We start from the raw sequence: 20,079 nt of genomic DNA, 5'->3' as shown, positions 1-20,079 counted from the left end.
GCCCGCCTAAAGATCACTTGGGGTCTCCTGTATCCGGATATAGACTTTGAAATCTATAAACTTAGGTGTGATTACGCCACTGCGGTGTATGATGCCCAAGTTCTGGGAAAGGCAGCTCCGCCTCGTTTCAAGGACTGGGCTGCAGAGCTCTAATATGATGTCTCAGATAATGAGGAGGAGCCGCCGGAGGATGAGAAAAATAAATGCAGTGCCTCAAGCAGCTGATAACCAATCAGAAACCCCCCCCCCCCAACCGGTCAGAACCAGCCAGATCAACAACTTCTACCTCAGCCTTAGGCGAGCTTCACCAAATTCAGTTGCATTTCCCCAAACCAAGTGCACAACCGGCCATTAGAACGAGTGCTTCAAGCCTCTTACCCAAACGGTAATATTTCATCTGGATCATTTCATAGCCATTACACAAACTCTTTTTCCCCAATTGGGAGAGACGGTGCAATTTTGGAATAAATAATCAAAGTAAGAACTTCAGCCGGTAACCGACTGATGCCTTAGGGCATCCAGTACTCGGAAACTTCATCGTTCTTGTAGACTATTCTAGTTAGACGGCTATGAGTTGACCAATTTGGTTGTTCACTCTTTGCCGTCTACATAGGTACGTAGAGCTGACAAAGAATTTGCTCTCTGCGACAATTGCACTCGGAGGGGTGTCGCTGGACACCATTGTCCATGTCGGGACAGGCGTTTATGTAAATTAAGCAACCATCCGGCCATTGGCCTTTGGTCTTGTTTGAGACCGGTTGTATAACTACTAAGCGGTTTTGTGCCTAATTTTTCAATCTGGCCATTGGCCGCGTGTTATTTGGTGAAGTTATCCACAGCCACCAAAATATAACGCTTTCCACCTGGCGTAGGCGTATAAGGACCCAAGATATCCATGCCCCACTTAGCAAATGGGACTAGGTTGTGAATTGCCGTCAGATTAGTAGCCGGTCGGCGGATAAGCTTGCCAAACCTCTAGAATTTGTCACACATCTTCACCAACATTTTAGCATATGCTTCAAGAGTAGGCCAAAAATAATGCCGCCTGGCACTGACGGCTAGGGACCTGCCGCCTATATGAGAGGCGCAGTATCCTGCATGCAATTCTTCAAGAACTTCTTTACCCTTTTTTTGGGGTAACACACTTCAATAAAGGTTTAAGCAAACCCGCCTTGAAGAGCTCTCCATTTCTCATCTCAAAATTTGCTGCTCGTTTCTTTATTACGGTTGCCTCCTGTGGTGAGTCAAGAAGCATGTCGTCTGTTAAATATGCCCGCATGCCATCCATCCAGGTAGAGTTTCGGTCTAGGATTCTAATGAGTTCTTCATATATACTTCTTTTTTCCAAAACTTCCCAAAAGATTGATCGAGGCGTATCACATCAGCCGAAGGATGCCAGCTTGGACAATGCATCCGCCTAGTTGTTATTTGACCTGGGCACTTGACTCAAACAAAATTCTTCAATTGCCCCAGCCTCTTCTTTTACTTCTTGAAGATACTTGATCATAGCCGGATGAGTTGCCTCATATTTTCCCTCATACTGGCTTACGACCAACTATGAATCAGAGTAGGCGTCAATTTTTGTTGCCCCTGATGCCTTACATATGCGGATTCCGGCTAGCAAGGATTCGTATTCCGCCTCATTATTTAAGGCTTGGAACTTAAACCGAAGTGCATATTCAAATATGTCCCCCCTCAGGGAACTCATATATAATTCCTGCTCCACAGCCCTTCTTCGTCGAGCTCCCGTCTACATAAAATTTCCAAACCTAATCAATGTTATCCGGAGGTACCGGTCGTGTCATTTCAACAATGAAGTCGGGAAACGCTTGACCCTTCACTACATTTCTGGGTTCAAAACTGATTTCAAGACTTTGCATTTCAATAGCCCATTTCAGCATTCTGCCGGATGACTCCAAGGTAGAAAATGGTCGCTTGACTGGCTGATAGGTGTAAATTACAACCAGATGTACTAGAAAGTACGGTTTAAATTTATTGAATACCATATGTAGAGCAAGGCCAAAATTTTCAACCATGGGGTACCGAAGATCAGCATTTTTTAGCACATGGCTAATGAAATAGACCGGGAGCTGGATGTCGTCTCTCTTAGCAAGGAGAACAACACTATGGGCATGATGTGAGACAACTAGGTACATGTATAACTTCTCTTTGGGAAGAGGGCTAACAAGCCTTGTCAAAGAGTGCAAGTGCTCTTTGATAAGTGGCATTTATGCCACTATTTAGATCCTCTAATCGCGGTATTTTTCTACGTTTGTCCCTTGTTTGTACCCCTTTTGCTCCGTTTCTCTCTTTATTATGTTTTTGTGCTTTTCCTCGTGTTTTGTAGGCTTTTGGAGTTGATTTTGAGAGAATGAAGAGCTTGGAGAATTGGAGTTCATTTGAAGAGCTACAAAGGAAGTTAAGGAGCAAGCAAGCAAGGCCATGCGGACAGCGCGGGTCGCGCTTCCAGAATGGCGCGGGCGCGCCAAACCCAGCGCGGGCGTGCCTAACATTGGGGTCGAAAATATTGGAGGCAGAATGTAGGCGCGATTTGGGCGCGGTTTAGGCGCGGGCGCTCCTAAGATAGGCGCGGGCGCTCCTAAGATAGGCGCGGGCGCTCCTAAGATAGGTGCGGGCGCTCAAGGGCCTGAACTCTAAAACTAACCTTTGTTCACTCTTTTAGCCATAACCTTTGATCTACAAATTGGATTGAGGTGATTCAAGTTGCATTGGAAACTAGACTTAAAGAGCTTTCCAGCGGTAGGTCGCACGCCCACAGAAGCCTCCTAGAACAGAAGTTATGGCCGTTTGAAAATGAATGTCGCTGCCAGGCCAATCCCAGTGCGCGGGCGCGCAGGCAAATATCGCGGGCGCGCACGAGCAGCTACGGGTCTTTTAAACTCTTCTTCCTCTCCTCTTTTTGAAAAGGGGGGGATTGTGGGTTTCTTTGGGGTTTTCTCTCTCCTCTTTGAGGGGTTAAACCCTAACATCTCTCCATCAATCTTCACATAAATTAGGCTTAGATTTAGTTTTAATCTTTGTTTTTATACTTTGTAATGTAGATTAAGAGTAATTTAGGGTATTTTAGAGAGAGAAAGTGAAGAGCTTCAATGGTGGATTGAAGAAGATGAAGATGCAAAGTGACATTGTTTTGGATTCCTTTTCAATACTTCAATGAGCATTCTAAACTTAATCTCATTTATTGTTCTTTCTTAATTTCTTGCTTGATTAGAGTAGTTGTTTAGTTTAATTGCTTCTCTTTGTTCTTCTTGTTGGGTTTTGTGCTAGTTGTTCATGATTAGTGAGTAATTCCCTTTACTAAGGGATTGGTGATAGCATGTGATGAATCTTGAATGTATTAGGCTAGACAAATGTTGGTTATATGTGATTAAATACACCTTGTAACCATGTTTTACTAATTACTCCATGTGAATGGCCAATCATATGTTGTAATTGGGTGGATTGAACTAAGTTATGACGATAGTGTAACTTAGGGATATCCATTAGGTGATCGATTCTATGCAAAAACCTTAACTTTCACAGCTTATGACGATAGTATGAGCATGTGTTAAGTTGGGAAAGCCTTTGACCCCGATAGGTGGTTAGATAGTATTGTTGGTATTGCCTTATATGAGATATTTGGTTTGCATGTAAACTCATTTCCATTGCCTAACTTTATTGAAGATCATTGTCATGTTTGACCCTCTCCCTTGGTGTTAGTTTAACTTAATATTAATCTCATTTTGTTTATTGTTCTATCCATCCTATCTCTTTGACCTAGCTTAATTGGTGGTGGTGTTGATAGTGTTTATGTCGTCTCCGTGGTTCGACCCTCTACTTACCACTAAACTTGTTTAGTGTAGGTGTAGGTTTATAAATATTGTTTGGTTGAGGGTAGTTAGTCCAACGACCTAATTATCCTTCACCAAAATGGCGCCGTTGCCGGGGACGGCTTCCATTATTGTTGTATTACCTTATTGAGTCTAGGTCTTTGCGAATATTTTCTTTTCTCTTTGTTTATTTTTTGTTTTAAAAAAAAAGAAAAGAAAAAAAAGGAAATTCCAAAAATATTGGAGCTTTCTTATTTGGTTGCTATTTGTTTTGCCTCATTGAGTCATGGATCAATTTGTCCAAAATGAAATGTCATGTCCTTCTTTGCCTCAATTTGAATATGAGCCCTTTTGGGTATACTTTAATAGGTTTGAAGACTTCTCTAATTACCTTGGTTGTACTTTATGGGAGTCTTGTGAGATAATTTATTGGGGTTTAAATGAGTACACTAGGGGGGTGGTTGAAAACATATTTAATGGTGAATTTCGAGCCACATCTTCGGATGAGGCTTGGGATTTCTATTTGTGGTTTGCTCGGGATAGCAATGAGCAAGATAATTATGATAATTGTCGTGATTTTTCTAACTCTTGCATAAACTCTAATGATGATTCTTATGTTCCCCATGATGATTCCTTGATGCATGATGGCAACCCTTCCCTTTTGTATGCTAATTGTGATGAGATGCATCCCAATGTTGATAATGTTCATGATATTTTTCAATGTTCATCAATTATATGCATGAATTCCAATGATGCTTCACACACCCCAAATTCTCAAATGCATAATTCTTCATCTTCCTTTCCTTTTTCATACACGATTCCTAATGAGTTCCCCTATGTGTCTAATGAGCCTTTTTGTGAGGGTAATTCAGTGGGGAGATCGAAGGAAGAAGAGTGTATGGAGATGCTTAAGGAGTTTATGAGAAAACAAGATGAAGAGAGGAATGAAAGGGAAGCTTGGATTAAAATGATGGAAAGTAAAATTTCCCAACTAGCCTCATCCCAAGAGGATGCCTTTCCTTCTTCTCCCTCCTCCCATTTGAGTGAGCCTAAGGGTAATCAAGAGAGTGAGACAACTCATTTGGAATTTGAGAATGTGATTGAGGATGATGATTTTGAAAGTGATGGAGGGAGTATGGATGGTGAGATTTTTCATGACTTCGTGAATACCAACCCCTCCACCCAATTTGAGCCTCAAAACTCTTCGCAACCCATTGACGATACAAAATTGATGCAATTAAACATTGATTTGAGGTTGCTTAGAGAAAAGTTTGGTTTAGGTGATGATGAGATACCGATGTTCATTCATGGTGACTTGGGGAATGTTAACAATGATGATCATGCTCTTGTTGAGAGTGAAATATCCCAATTGGTGATTGAGAATACATCGAAAATCTTTGAGGGTATTGAAGATGAGTTGGAAGAGAAAGCTTGTGATTCAATGCTAGGTGGTGTAATTGAGGTGGTGAGTGCGATCCCAATTCAAACCCCTTCAACTTACATCCCTTTTTCAAGGAAGTTTAGCAATATTCCTTCTTTTCCCATCTCACTACCATATTTTCTTAAAAATAAACCAATTGAGGACCCCCTTGCCTCTCTATACCACCATGACCTTACTTTTGATTTCAATGATGAGCTTTCACCTTCCAAAATGCAACTAAATGAGTTTGTTCCCTCTTTTTCTTTTTCTTATTTTAATTTTTCTTTTGATTTTTCTTTTGATTCTTTTTATTTTTCTTTTCCCCCTCCCCTCAAGCATAGAGTTTCTTTCAACTTTGTGCTTGCTTGTCATATGAGCATCACTTATGCTCTTTTTCATGAAATATTTTCCGATGCATATGACAAGCTTTTGCGTTCTTTGTCCGGTTATTTACTAATAAGGTCAATCTTGGACCTTAAACAAGACTTTCTCGGGAAGTAACCCGTGTTTATATTGCTTTTACTGTTCTTTTATATCTTTTAATTTTGTTTTCCTCTTGTTTATCTTTGTATATAGGTACTTGATGTCTATACTTTTGCGCATGACCTTGGACCGAGAACCATAAGAAGTAGCAAACCAAGGAATATTTGTAAATGGAAGTTGAAGCATAAAAGAAGAGCAATTTAATGGAAATGAGGAAAATGACTTAATTTGCGGGTTTCTACACCCACCTAACATTTTGGTTCACTCTTTCCATCTCCTCTCTTTTGTTGCTTTACCCTTTTATTGTCATATGGTTTGAAAGATAAATGTTTGTGGTTTTGTTGTTTCCTTCTTCCCTTTCTTGGTCTCTTGATTGCTTGATTTACCCCCCATACATACCAAGGTTTATTTTTGACTTTGGTTATTCTATATTTGGATGGCCATGAGTGCCTTATTGACTTGACTTTTGGTATGCATGGCTTTGTCGTTGATCATGCTCTCTTCTAGCGCAATTTGTATATACATTCTCAAGTTGTTCTCGTTTTGTGAATATTTGTTTGTATAGCGTCTTTTCCTTTGAAAACAAGGCAAGTTTGCATATGTGTTTTGATCCGTTCTTGTTTTGGTCTTACTACTTTGAACTTGTGTCCTTGAATGTTTTCCTTCCTAATTGGTAATGGTATGCACGGTTTGAGAGTGTTTTGGGTTGAGTTAAACATATTTTAATGCTAAGGTAGCGGTTTTAAGAACTTTGGGATACTTGTAGCCTTAATCCATGGTTGTGGTAAGACGGTGTCGCTCTCCATGGTGGATATGAACCCCTTAGGTCGGTAATTGCTATACAAATCCCGTGTGAGGTTTATTTGTTCTAGCCTTCATCAACTTTGTTGAGTGGCATATTTGGATCCTTGGTTATGAATTTTTCAATCCAGAGTTTGACTTCTATCTACCCGAGATCGTGACCGAACCCTTTAAGGGAGGACATAGGCATTTTTCATTTTCTTATCCTTCTTTTTGTTTTGTTACAAAATTAGTTTTCTTTTAAATTTGCCCCTCTTGCTAACCCTTTGAGCCTATTTCCCTTTCTTGATTTTGAGCCACATTACAACCGAATGACCTTTTGTTCCCCTAAACCTTTTGTTTATGTGAAGCATGTTGGTTTGAGAATTATTTTGTGTTGATTTTGAACGCAAATGAGAAAGTTGTAGTTCTTTGGTCAAGCAAGTGAGTAAACTGTGATTCTATTCAGTGAAATAAGAGAAAATGCTTATGATAATCCGTCCTTACTCAAATAAGGTAAGGACCAAAAAATAAAAAAAAAAAAAAAAAAAAAAAAAAAAAAAACTTCATATCCCTCGTGTTTGAGCATTGAGGACAATGCTCCGTTCAAGTGTGGGGGAGTCCTGTTTCTTAGTTTTGTTAGTGTGTGTTTATTGAATAAGTGTGGGGGAATACCACCAAATTTTTAAATTTTTCAAAATTTTTCCCACCTTACACCCCAAGCATACCCTTACAACCAATAAAAGACCTTTAGACCCTATAGAGTTTAGTCTTTATCGATGGAGGAAGATAGTTGTCAAGCTTATAGAGAGAGAGTGCATAGCCAAGACGTCGGGATAACCTTCTCATCGTTTTCATTTCTTTATCTTTTTTCGGTTCCTTCGAGGAACCATGAGAAGCCCACCTAATGCTTGACTTGAAGCTAGTGGAGAGAACGCGGCTAGCTAGTTTGGGATGAAAGGTGAATTGTACGGCTCTTAGTTCTCTATGCTTAGCTTAGTCTATGTTTCTTTCAACCCTAAACATCTTGGAACGTGCATACCCTTATTTGTTTAGAAAGTTGTGCATTCATTGGTGCTTGTTTCGTTCGAAAAAAGTCCACCAAGAACGTCTTGTTTCTGTGTTTATTTTATTTGTCTATGCATTGCCTTGTTTGTGTTGCTTTATGTGTAGAGTTATGGGTTAAACTCTTTGGAAACCCTTACGAGAGCACACTCGTCCTCATAGGCGACTTTGAGGTTTAAATGGCTTGTTGTTTACGCTAAAAACAACCGTGATTCCTACGAAAGTGAGTTAGTGTATATTCTTTTTCACCCCTCTCCTTTTAGTGTTATTAGATCCTTTTTCTTTCTTTTTGTTTCTGCTTTAGTTCTTGCTTGAGGACAAGCAAGAGGCAAGTGTGGGGGAATTTGATAAGTGGCATTTATGCCACTATTTAGATCCTCTAATCGCGGTATTTTTCTACGTTTGTCCCTTGTTTGTACCCCTTTTGCTCCGTTTCTCTCTTTATTATGTTTTTGTGCTTTTCCTCGTGTTTTGTAGGCTTTTGGAGTTGATTTTGAGAGAATGAAGAGCTTGGAGAATTGGAGTTCATTTGAAGAGCTACAAAGGAAGTTAAGGAGCAAGCAAGCAAGGCCATGCGGACAGCGCGGGTCGCGCTTCCAGAATGGCGCGGGCGCGCCAAACCCAGCGCGGGCGTGCCTAACATTGGGGTCGAAAATATTGGAGGCAGAATGTAGGCGCGATTTGGGCGCGGTTTAGGCGCGGGCGCTCCTAAGATAGGCGCGGGCGCTCCTAAGATAGGCGCGGGCGCTCCTAAGATAGGTGCGGGCGCTCAAGGGCCTGAACTCTAAAACTAACCTTTGTTCACTCTTTTAGCCATAACTTTTGATCTACAAATTGGATTGAGGTGATTCAAGTTGCATTAAAAAACTAGACTTAAAGAGCTTTCCAGCGGTAGGTCGCACGCCCACAGAAGCCTCCTAGAACAGAAGTTATAGCCGTTTGAAAATGAATGTCGCTGCCAGGCCAATCCCAGTGCGCGGGCGCGCAGGCAAATATCGCGGGCGCGCACGAGCAGCTACGGGTCTTTTAAACTCTTCTTCCTCTCCTCTTTTTGAAAAGGGGGGGATTGTGGGTTTCTTTGGGGTTTTCTCTCTCCTCTTTGAGGGGTTAAACCCTAACATCTCTCCATCAATCTTCACATAAATTAGGCTTAGATTTAGTTTTAATCTTTGTTTTTATACTTTGTAATGTAGATTAAGAGTAATTTAGGGTATTTTAGAGAGAGAAAGTGAAGAGCTTCAATGGTGGATTGAAGAAGATGAAGATGCAAAGTGACATTGTTTTGGATTCCTTTTCAATACTTCAATGAGCATTCTAAACTTAATCTCATTTATTGTTCTTTCTTAATTTCTTGCTTGATTAGAGTAGTTGTTTAGTTTAATTGCTTCTCTTTGTTCTTCTTGTTGGGTTTTGTGCTAGTTGTTCATGATTAGTGAGTAATTCCCTTTACTAAGGGATTGGTGATAGCATGTGGTGAATCTTGAATGTATTAGGCTAGACAAATGTTGGTTATATGTGATTAAATACACCTTGTAACCATGTTTTACTAATTACTCCATGTGAATGGCCAATCATATGTTGTAATTGGGTGGATTGAACTAAGTTATGACGATAGTGTAACTTAGGGATATCCATTAGGTGATCGATTCTATGCAAAAACCTTAACTTTCACAGCTTATGACGATAGTATGAGCATGTGTTAAGTTGGGAAAGCCTTTGACCCCGATAGGTGGTTAGATGGTATTGTTGGTATTGCCTTATATGAGATATTTGGTTTGCATGTAAACTCATTTCCATTGCCTAACTTTATTGAAGATCATTGTCATGTTTGACCCTCTCCCTTGGTGTTAGTTTAACTTAATATTAATCTCATTTTGTTTATTGTTCTATCCATCCTATCTCTTTGACCTAGCTTAATTGGTGGTGGTGTTGATAGTGTTTATGTCGTCTCCGTGGTTCGACCCTCTACTTACCACTAAACTTGTTTAGTGTAGGTGTAGGTTTATAAATATTGTTTGGTTGAGGGTAGTTAGTCCAACGACCTAATTATCCTTCACCACTCTTTCAGCTTTTGAAAAGCCGCCTCAACATCATCTCCCTATTCAAATCTGGTCTTCTTCCTGATTGCTTGGAAAAAGTAAAGGCATTTGTCACCTGACCGGCTGAGGAACCTCCCCAATGCCGCCAGGCAACCGGTTAGTCTTTGTACTTCCTTAACAGTGCGGGGTGACTTCATGTCAATTACGGCTTGTATCTTCTCAAGGTTAGCCTCTATCCCCCTTTGATCAATTAGGAATCCGAGAAACTTCCCAGACTCAACACTAAAGACGCATTTCTTAGGATTTAACATGACCTTATGCCGCCTGAGTGTGGTGAAGGTTTCTCGGAGATCAGCAAGGTGATCCACCTGCTTCATGGATTTGACTATCATGTCAAAAATGTATGCCTCCACATTCCTCCCAATTTGATTAATGAAGACCGTATTAATCATCCGTTGGAATGTAGCTGGCGCATTTTTCAAGCCAAACGGCATCACAGTGTAACAGAATAACCCATGATCAGTGACGAAGACCGTCTTCTCTTGATCTTTTTTCCATAGGGGTATCTGATGGAAGCCGAAGTAGGCATCCATAAAACTCATCAAGGCACGCCCGGCTATAGAATCGACCAGATTGTCGATCTTTGGAAGCGGATAATTGTCCTTTGGACATGCCTTGTTGAGGTCTGTGTAATCAACACGCATACGCCAGGTACCATTCGACTTCTTTACAAGCACAACATTCGCCACCTAGTCGGGGAAATTGCATGGCCGAATGAACCCAGCATCTAGCAGTTTTTTACTTCGGCAGCTGCGCCTGACTTCTTTCCTCGTCGTGATTTCTTTTATTTTGCCGGATGGGCTTCTTTTTTTGATCCACGCAACTTTGTGGACAGCAAGATCCGGGCTAACGCCTGACATCTCTTCCACTTCAATGGCCAAAATGTCTTTAAATTCTTTTAGCAATTGGTGCAGGTCTACATCTAGCTTAGCATAAGTAGCCGTCCCAACCTTAACAGTAAGCTCTGGACGGCTGTCGTCCAGAGGTATATCAATATGTTCTCCAGCCGGTTGGGGACGGATCTCATCTGACCGTTCCCCGATGAGTGATTGCTATTTTTTCTCTTTCTTCACCTCCACCAGCTACGATGCCTTTCTTTTCTTCCCGGCTGCCGGTGGGGTTGGGGCGGCGTCCTTGACATTGTCTAGGTCTAATGGTTCCTGCCCTTGGCCGTTTGGGGCCACAATATCCTTGACGGCTGGGAGGTAGCACTCCTGGGCCGTCTTTTGATCCCCATTCAAGAAACCAATAGAGCCATCATCCTTCTCATACTTAATGAGCATGAGAGAAATGATGATTACAGCATTGGCTTCGTTGAGGGTTGGACAACCTAATGTTATAGGCGGTTAATTCCTCAACGACCAAGAATTTGACGACCAGGTGTCGTCCTTCTCCTTTTTCACCCAACTGGATAGGTAAGTCAATCCTATCGACTAGGTAAACCATCCCACCCCCAAAACCAACCAAGGGGTGGGTAACCGGATGCATGCTGCTGAGGTCGTATTTCTGCTTTTGCAAGCACCGGAGACTGATGATGTCCGACGAGCTGCCGGTGTCAATAAGGATTCGAGCAACCAGCTGGTTGGCGACCTTACATTCAATGACAACCGGATCATCATGCGAACGACGGACAGTGCCTTTATTCTTCTCAGTGATCAGAAGGTCTGGGAAGGAGAATCTAGCTGCTGCCTGATCATCATCATCATCATTGTCCATCTTTTTGAAGATGGCTCTTGGTGCCCCGGATGGTAGGGTCACCGCATGAGAACCCGCCTTCTATGGTGTAGACCAGCTCCTTATCGGTGTCCGAGCTACTAGCAGACTGGGGTGTCTTAGATGACTGCCCAGGGTTCTTCTTATTAGTCCATTTCGACTTAGAAATGTAGGACTTTAACATCCCTTTGTCGGCCAGACGGTCCAACTCCCGTTGAAGGCTGAAGTAGTCGTTGGTGTCATGGCCAACTTCCTCATGGTATTGGTAGAATTTATTTTTGTTCCTTGATTGAATGGAATTTTTCATTGGATTCGGCTTCTCTAAAGACAGCCGGTCCTTGATCTCCATGAGGATGGAGTTGCAGTCCTTGTTAAACTTGTACCTGGGGACGTACGATTTAAATTATTTCTTTTTCTTCTGGGACGGCTTGTGAGAATCACTCACCGCCCAGACTTTTTTTCTCTTTTTGACTCTCATCTTTTTTCTTGGCCGGCTGAGCAAGCCGACTGTCTTTTTGCTTATCAGAATTCTTGGAGTCCGACTGGCTACCAGGCGAGCAGAGGTCGGTTGCTTGAATTTAGCTTTCCGCCTTCCTCACGGTCGGCTGCAAAGTAAAAGCCCCTTTTTTGACAAGGTCAAACTTAAAGGTCAACCCGTCTCTCTGACCCTTAAAGAAGTCTTTAAAAGCTACCTGGTCAGACAGTCCTTAAATCTGAATTTTGATAAGATTGAACCGCCTAACGTAGGAGCGCAATCCTTCTCTCTCTCCCTGCTTAATGGTGCTCAAGTCATGACTTTTTTTCTTCGTAGGGATGTTCATTAAGAAGTTGGAAGTAAACAAGAAGGCAAGCTTCTTGAAACTATCGATGGAGTCGGCTGGCAAGTTGCCATACCATTGTTTGGCGATGCCCTTCAATGTAGCCGGAAAGCATCGACACCAAGTGGCATCATCCAACCCCTATAAATACATGAGGTTGGCGTAAGCCATGAGGTGATTTTCCGGCTTGGAGGTACCGTCATAGGTACCTACCAACACATTTTTAACCATGGCCGGCTATGCCGCCTCGGTTATTTCCCAGGTGAACGCAGAAGGTTCTTCACCTAGGCGGAGAAGACGAAGCTGCCAGTCTAGTGGCTTGACATTGTTGTATGCCGCCTAACCTCCGAAGAGGGCCGGCTGCATGAAATGAGGAGAATACGGACAGTAGACCAGAGGTGGTACATATATTGCATTCCCAATCATCTGAGAGCCAGAATGGACGGTATTACCGCCTGTATGGCTCTTATGCAAGGATTGCACATTCCTTGTAGATGTATTCTTAAAGCTGTCTGGGAAGCTTGATGTAGAAGGTGACTAAGACAACTATTGATTCCTCTTGCGGGTGATTGCCTCCCGGGCATCAAGAGTTGATTTTTTGTTTCCCACCGGCTGTTCAGTCCAGCGGGTAGTGTTTGTGTTCCTCTTAGGCAGAAGAATCTTGGACCAATCAATGGTCTCGGCTGCCTTCTCGTTTGGATGCAGAGTTGGCTGCCTATCTCTGACTGACTTCCCCTTCTCTAGAGGAATCTTCCTTGCCGACTGACCCCTGCTTGAGCCAGCCCGGATCTTGGTGATCGGATCCTTAATTTCACCCTTGAAACTATTCATGAATTTCATGAGTTTGTCTCGAGTAACAAGAGCGGATCCACTGGTCATATGGGTTTCCCCTTCTAGTTGTCCAGGGGGGTCGGTTTGTACCCGCCTGGCTGGCACCCCACTCTAGAGTGTCTCTGGCCCGGATGCGCTTGGTTATCAGAGAGCCATCACTAGCTACATAAGTTTCGAACTAAGGATCGTCATCCTCTTGGTTAGTAAATATTTCCGGTTCGTTTACTGGACGCTCATGAGGTGGTACAAACTTTTGAACCATCTTGAGGTACTCTCCCTACAGACGGCGCCAAATGTTTTTGGTGTTTTTGTCCCTCAGGAGAGTTACGTTACAATGTTTGGCCCGGCTGAGCTGTAACTGCAAAAACAACAGAGACTTCGGGTGGTGGATCCCCGCCTCCAAAGATCAAGTTAGTAACTTGAAAGAGAATAAAGAGTGGAGAAATTTAGGTGGGGATCTGCTTGGATTCCAAGGTTAGGTGTTTCTCTTATGAGAGAAAAAGTAGGTGTAATAAATTATTGAATGTGTCCCCCAAAATGGGGAAATATTTCCCTATTTATAGGGTCATTGGTAGGAGTGCCCCTATCTAGGTCACTTGACCTAGATTTTAGTGGGCTACGACAAATTACAGCATTTTCTTGGGATTTGGGCCCTTGAAGGCTGCCACTTTAGAATCTATCTGAAGGAGTCACGTGTCAGATGGCTAGGGGGCCACTTGGGTCAGCCTGGTCTTGACACGTGGCCTTCACTTATTGGGACACCTGTCTAGGGTAATTTTTACCCTAAACATCAACTCTAAACATTCACTACTTGAGGAAGGTTGTTGCATGACACTATTCAAATCAAACTCAATTTAATCTTTATCAATTTTTAGGGTCATCTTACTCTCTTTCACATCGATAATTGCTCTAGAAGTAGCTAGAAATGGCCTAACAAAAATTATAGGAATCCTCTCATCCTCATCCATCTCTAGCACATAAAAGTCCACGGGAAATGTCCTCAATTTTACCCATGGGAAACTTGGTAGAACGGTCCGCTAGTTGGAGAGTAACATTTGTGGGTGAAAGGGTTCCTATACTAAGCTTTTGGTAGAAAGAATAGGTCATAGGACTCACGCTTGCTCCTAAATAACATAATGCCTTGTCAAACTCGACACCATTAATGGAACAAGGGATAGAGAAACTACCCGGATCATTCAACTTTGTAGGAAGCTTATTGGAAAGAATGGCACTACAATTGGCGGTCAAGCTCACCGTTTCACACTCCCTTCTCCCACTCAAAAGTTCCTTCAAGAATTTGGAATAGTGGGGAATTTGTTTCATAGCATCAATAAAGGGAAGACAAACATGCAAATTCTTTATCACATCCAAAAACTTCCCATATTGGGCATCAAGCTTAGCTCTCACAAATCGTTGTGGAAAGGGTAGCTTTTCCTCTCTAGGTTGGCGATTTAGGGGCAAGGGGATAGCTTCCTTCTTCTTTGGAACCTTAACATCCTCTTCTTTCTCAACACTCAATGGCTCATTGGATCTCTCACCGACATTCTCTAATTCCACTTATTCTTGAGGCTCTTCCTCCACTAAAGGGTCACTCCCCACTACCTTCCCACTCCTAGTTGTCACGGCATACAAAAGTTTTGGGTTGACTCCTTTACTTGGGATGGTGGAAGAAGAAGAAGAAGGGGATGAGTTAGAAGCAAGTTGAGCTATTTGAGTTTCAAGCATTTTCATATGAGCATTTGTTCGTTTTAGTTCCTCTTCATGCCTCCTTTGATCCTCCTCACGCAATTTCAATAAGGCATCTAGTTTAGCATCACGAGATCATTTGGAAGAGCTTCAAGTTGAAGAGGTTGTTGAGGTGGGGGAATTGAAGTTGGGGTTGATGGAAACCCGGAGGCCTAATAGTTTGGGAATAGTTAGATACATATTGACCCCTATTGCCTCCGGTGCCTTGGTTAGGAACATTACTTTGCTGATTACTTCCCATGTTACTTTGATCAGTAAAATTTTGATTTTGATGGTCGTAGTATCGGGAGTTAGGTTGTTGGTTTTGATTACCATACCCTCTTTGGTTAGAGTAGCCTCTTCCATTGAAATTGGAAGGGCCTCCCCCACCATGATATTGGTCATCATAACCACCACCACTTTGGTTCCAACCACGGTTTCCACTTTGATTCCAATTCCCCATTTTAATTGGAGTTTGGCCTCATGTTCTTTATATTCCTCATTTGAGGAGCAAAAGTCATAGCATTAACATCTTCCACATTATCATCATGTTCTTCGGGAGGGGGTTGAACTTCACAAGAATATACACATTGGGAGGTATCATGATCATAGGTTCCACAATTAGCACAAAACACACATCCATGAGGCTTTGAATTAAAAGAAGAAGAAGGGGCGTTCATCCATTGCCTCCCTTGGTTGAAGGGGATATATTACCATGAGAATTGGACTTTTCTTTCATCAAGTCATCCATTTGCTTGGTCGTTTTGGAGATTTGAGTAGAGAGATTGTTGATGGCGTTGGCTTGCTCCAATGCATAGACACCTTTACTAGTAGTAGCATCTCTTTCTCCTTTATACCAATCTTCATAGTGCTTAGCGGTATCCTCTATGATACATTCCACTTCATCTTCTCCTTTAGTCATGATTGGATCGCCGGCCGCGGCGTCTAGGCTTGTTCTTCCTTGAGGTATGAGGCCTCCATAGAAATTGTGAATGAGTTGGTACTTGGGTATCCCATGGTGTAAACATTGGCGTTAGAGTTCTTTGTATTGTTCCCAAGCCGCACTTACAGACTCACCACCCTTTTGGTGAAAACCTTGAATCAAATACCAAGCTTCGACAGTGTTCCTATGATTGTAGAACCTCCTCAAGAACGCCATAGTAACTTGGTCCCATGTTGTGAGAGAGTTAGGGGGCACCTAATCTCCTAACCAAGTCTTTAATTAAGGAGTCTCAAACTGAGGACCATTGTCAAAACCATAGACATAAGCACCCTAAAACGGGTGATGATACTCTTCAAGATGAAGGAAATGACGTCCTTTGTCTTGATGTTTTTGACCGCCTCTACCTCTACCCATTTGGCAAAGTAGTCCACAGCCTCGAGCAGCCGTATATGGGCCCTGGATGTCTATTGCCCATTTAGAAAACGAGCCTGGACTATGGATTACTATCAGGTCAGTGGCCGAACGATGGATTAGCTTGCCAAATTTTTTACACTTGTCGCATTTTTAACCATCTCCATAGCATCCGCCTCAAGGGTAAGCTAAAAGTAATGCCACCTGGCCCTGACAGCTAAGAATTTGCCGCCTATATGAGAGGCACTGTATCCGACATGCAATTCATAAAGAACTTCTTGCCCCTTCTAGGGTAACACACTTCGAAAGAGGCTTTAGAAAGCCTGCTTTGAATAGCTCTCCTTGTCTCGTCTCAAAGCTTGAAGCCTGTAAGTATTTGATCATAGCCGGATGGTTAGCCTCATAAACACCATTGTACTGGCTAACGACTAATTGGGAGTCAGAGCAGGTGTAACGAAGTTCTGCGTTCCTAAGAACGTGGCTAATGATGTAAACCGGGAGCTGGATGCCGTCTCTATCAGATAAGAGAACGACTCTAAGGGCATGATCTAAAACAACCAGATACATATAAAGTTCCTCTTTGGGCAAGGGGCTGACCAACCTTGGCAAAGAGTGAAGATGAGTTTTTAGCTTTTGGAAGGCTACCTCAGCCAATCATCCCCCCATTCAAATCTAGTCTTCTTCCTAGTCGCTAGGAAGAAGTAGATGCACTTGTCGCCTGACCGACTGAGAAAGCTTCCCAAGGCTGCTAAACAACCGGTTGATTACTTCCTTTATAGTACGGGGCGACTGCATGTTGATTATTGCTTGTATTTTTTCAAGGTTGGCCTCTATCCCACTTTGTTCAATAAGGAATCCAAGAAACTTCCAAGACTCAACACCAAAGACACACTTTTTAGGATTAAGCATGACCTTGTGCTTCCTAAGTGTGGCGAATTTTTCTTGGAAGTCAACAAGGTGATCCACCTGTTGTTTGGATTTGACAATCATATCGTCAATGTATGCCTCTATAATCCTCCCAATTTTATTAATGAAGATTGTATTAATTATGCGTTGGAAGGTAGCACTCGCATTCTTCAAACCAAAAGGCATCACATTATAACAGAATAACACCTAATCAGTGACAAATGTCGTCTTCTCTTGATCTTTTTTTCCACAAGGGAATCTAATGAAAGCCTAAATAGGTCGCTTGTACCTGCAAACAAGCGATATCTGAGGGACACGTGTCGCTCATCCAGAGAAGCCATTTGGGCGTCTCTTAGGGCAAGACGTGTTGCTCTCTTATTGGTCAATTTCGGATCATCAAATACCCCAAATTAAGGCAGTATCTGCCTGACACGTGTCACCATCTAGAAGGTCCAAGGTGGCACCCCTTCAAGTGACACATGTCATGCTCTGGTTGGGCCACTTGGCCGGGCATAAAATATCCAAAACATTTTCCCCTCACAGGGGTCACGTGCTTGGCACATGACGCCTGTGACAAGTGTCGGCCTCTTATTGGCCGAGTATTTACTTTTTACTATTTTGGGGAATCTAGGGTGTTCACCTTAGGTTTTCACCCCCTCTATAAATAAAAGGTTGAATTCTCCTTGGATTCACACTTGCGTGAATCTTTAGGAGAATCTTGAATCTCTTACTTTCTAAGACTTTGACTTCCAGAGCATCCGACAGTCGGTTCCCTTAGTTCGCCTGCTCAACCAAACGCCCAAAACAGACGACTCTCGTTACCTTCTTCTAAGGTAACCACCTGATCTCTGCTTTACTTATTTCTTTGCATTTTTCTTTATTAAAAATATTTTCCCAAACGCACCCAGCACGACCTAGATTAGCGATCAGCCGGTCACCGAGGACGGCTGAATCAAGAACTAGGAGTGTCGAATGCTCGTTCGAGAACATTCCTTTAAGTACATCTCCAAATCCGACAGTGTCTATGCCTTTGCAGGACACGATGGCCAGAACAAAGAAAACGACAAGGAGATATAGGACGGATGGTTCTTGGTACCATTCGGACAGTGACACTGTCTTCTCTGACAGCTCCATTAGGGCTCCTGTCTCTAAGATAAGTAGGGAATCCCCTAGCACCGTCAACACTCCAAATGACTCATTTTTGGAGGAGTGCAATGACGAATATGAGAACCCTGGGCCGAGTGGATCGGTGCCGGGTGATGAGCTGGGGAGGAAACTACTAGCACCAGCCAGCAGGCCCCCGACCCCGAAGAGAACTCTGATGATGACTCTGCGTCATCATCTTCCAACTACGTACCCCTCGACACGAAGGAGGCGTAGTCGAACCTTAAAGCCACCAGAGAGTCCCTCTCCGTTTAGAAGGGAGAGGGCTGGGAGGAGTCGTCTGCTTCCAGGCGGCATGAACGTGCGCCTTATTATCTGCACGTCCTAGAAGGCAGGCGGAAGATCATGAAGTACGATCTTCCCAAATTTTTTTCTGACCATGTCATGGGACATGGTTTTATTCTGTCTGTGTCGGATGCTATTGACACGGTCACCTGGCCTGAAATGGCCGTCTATGGTGACCAGTACCTTAGCTGCTTTGAGGCAGCCATCCAGGCAGGACTTCGCCTCCCTCTCCATCCGGTTGTCGAGAAGATTTTGGACGGGTACCAGCTTGGTATCTAGTAACTAGCCCCCGACTCTTGGGTTAATATTTTGGGCTACGTTACCGCCTGTGAGATGCTGGAGGTGGATCCTAGCTTCGAGGCGTTTGCTCACATGCATTATCTGAGAAGGACCCCAAATCTAAGCGAGATTGGCTGGTTTACATTGACCAGCCACAACCGGTACATGATGACGCTGGGGGAAGAGAACAAATGGAAGGACTGGAGGACCAAATTTTACATAGTCTCTTCCCCAAACGCCCAAAGGAACAAGCAGTACAACCGTGGGACCCAGTATCCACGCCTCTTGGCTGGGAAGAAGGCCCTTCCGCCTGTTCCTAGGCGGGCACAAGAGGAGATTTTTTACCGGGGCCTCTTTACTGTGGCCGTCCAGACAAAAAGCGAGATGGGGGTTAAGGAAGTCACCCCCAAAGCTATATTCCCTGATTCGAGTGGCTCTCGGACAGGACGTACTTGGCCGCCTGTGGCTTTAGTACTGAGATGCCGAGAGGTAGCTGGCCGCATGATTTTTATTAAATTTGCTTGCTTTGTTTATTTTTTTCTTTGCTAACTCTTTGTTGTTTGTTGCAGACAAGGCAATGGACAAACTCCGTGCTCACAAAAAGCCAGCCTTCTCAGCCGCCTTCTACCGCTCTAACCTGAAGCAGGCGGATGAGCAGTCGCCAGGCGGCACTCCTAAGGTAACGAGCCGGCAAAGTTTCTTTCAATGAAATGCTTAGCATATTCTGTTTCTATGACTCATACTTTGAATTATTTTTAGAGTGGCTCATCAAAGTCTGCCCCCTCTTCTCAGCCGGATCCCAAACTGTGCAAGCAGTCGGCTTGTGATGTTTCCCATAGTCGAAGGAAACACGTCGGTACAAAGCTTGCGAAAAGGGAACGGGCGCCTCCTCCCCTACTCAGACTCCTACAAAGCCGAACACTCAACAACGAGTTTCGAAGAGTTGCAAACAGCCACTCACCACTACTGGTGGCACAGCAGGCGGCAGCGAAGCAGAAGGGGGAGAAGGAGGTAAGTCATCCGACCATTCTACCATGCGCTTCATGAAATGTAACCTTGCTCAAAATCTTAACTTAGCTAGATTTGTATTGATAGATGCCCTAGTGAGGCCAACTGTCCTCCAGATGGCCAGGCGGATGCTTAAGACGCTTAATCCTTAGGACAAGGCTGCCGTTAGAGGGGTCGGGACCCTGGACTTGGATGGCATTCTGGCACTTCTTTGCAAAGTAAAACTTCTTATAAATTGGTTAATATACATATTTTTGTCGAATGGTTTTCGATGAGTTTCTTTGGTCTGGATGCTTGCAGGCTATGCTGCGCGTGAGCG

At 43.3% G+C, this 20,079-nt stretch overlaps 1 protein-coding gene across 1 annotated transcript; it reads right to left on the bottom strand.

Annotated features, from left to right (window-relative positions):
* Nucleotides 1-13,999: 13,999 nt before the first annotated feature.
* Nucleotides 14,000-15,227, bottom strand: LOC110703995 (ATP-dependent RNA helicase bel-like). The gene is made up of 3 exons (XM_021881793.1): nucleotides 14,930-15,227; nucleotides 14,695-14,841; nucleotides 14,000-14,586 (listed from the first exon to the last, which is right to left on the bottom strand). The coding sequence occupies exons 1-3, from the start codon at nucleotides 15,225-15,227 to the stop codon at nucleotides 14,000-14,002; spliced, it is 1,032 nt and encodes a 343-aa protein (XP_021737485.1).
* Between the last annotated feature and the right edge of the window lie 4,852 nt (nucleotides 15,228-20,079).

The sequence above is a fragment of the Chenopodium quinoa genome, unplaced genomic scaffold (genome assembly GCF_001683475.1).
Source record: "Chenopodium quinoa cultivar QQ74 unplaced genomic scaffold, ASM168347v1, whole genome shotgun sequence".
In the NCBI taxonomy this organism is placed as follows: Eukaryota; Viridiplantae; Streptophyta; class Magnoliopsida; order Caryophyllales; family Amaranthaceae; genus Chenopodium; species Chenopodium quinoa.
Note: the sequence above shows the minus strand (reverse complement) of the source record. Positions and strands in the feature narration are given on the sequence as shown.

Coding starts and splice junctions, on each gene's coding strand:
- LOC110703995 (XM_021881793.1), bottom strand. CDS start 15,227: ATGGGGAATTGGAATCAAAGTGGAAACCGTGGTTGGAACCAAAGTGGT. Junction 14,842..14,929: donor CCAAACTATTAGGCCTCCGG/GTTTCCATCAAC, acceptor ATGCTAAACTAG/ATGCCTTATTGAAATTGCGT. Junction 14,587..14,694: donor TTCTTCTTCCACCATCCCAA/GTAAAGGAGTCA, acceptor AAGTGGAATTAG/AGAATGTCGGTGAGAGATCC.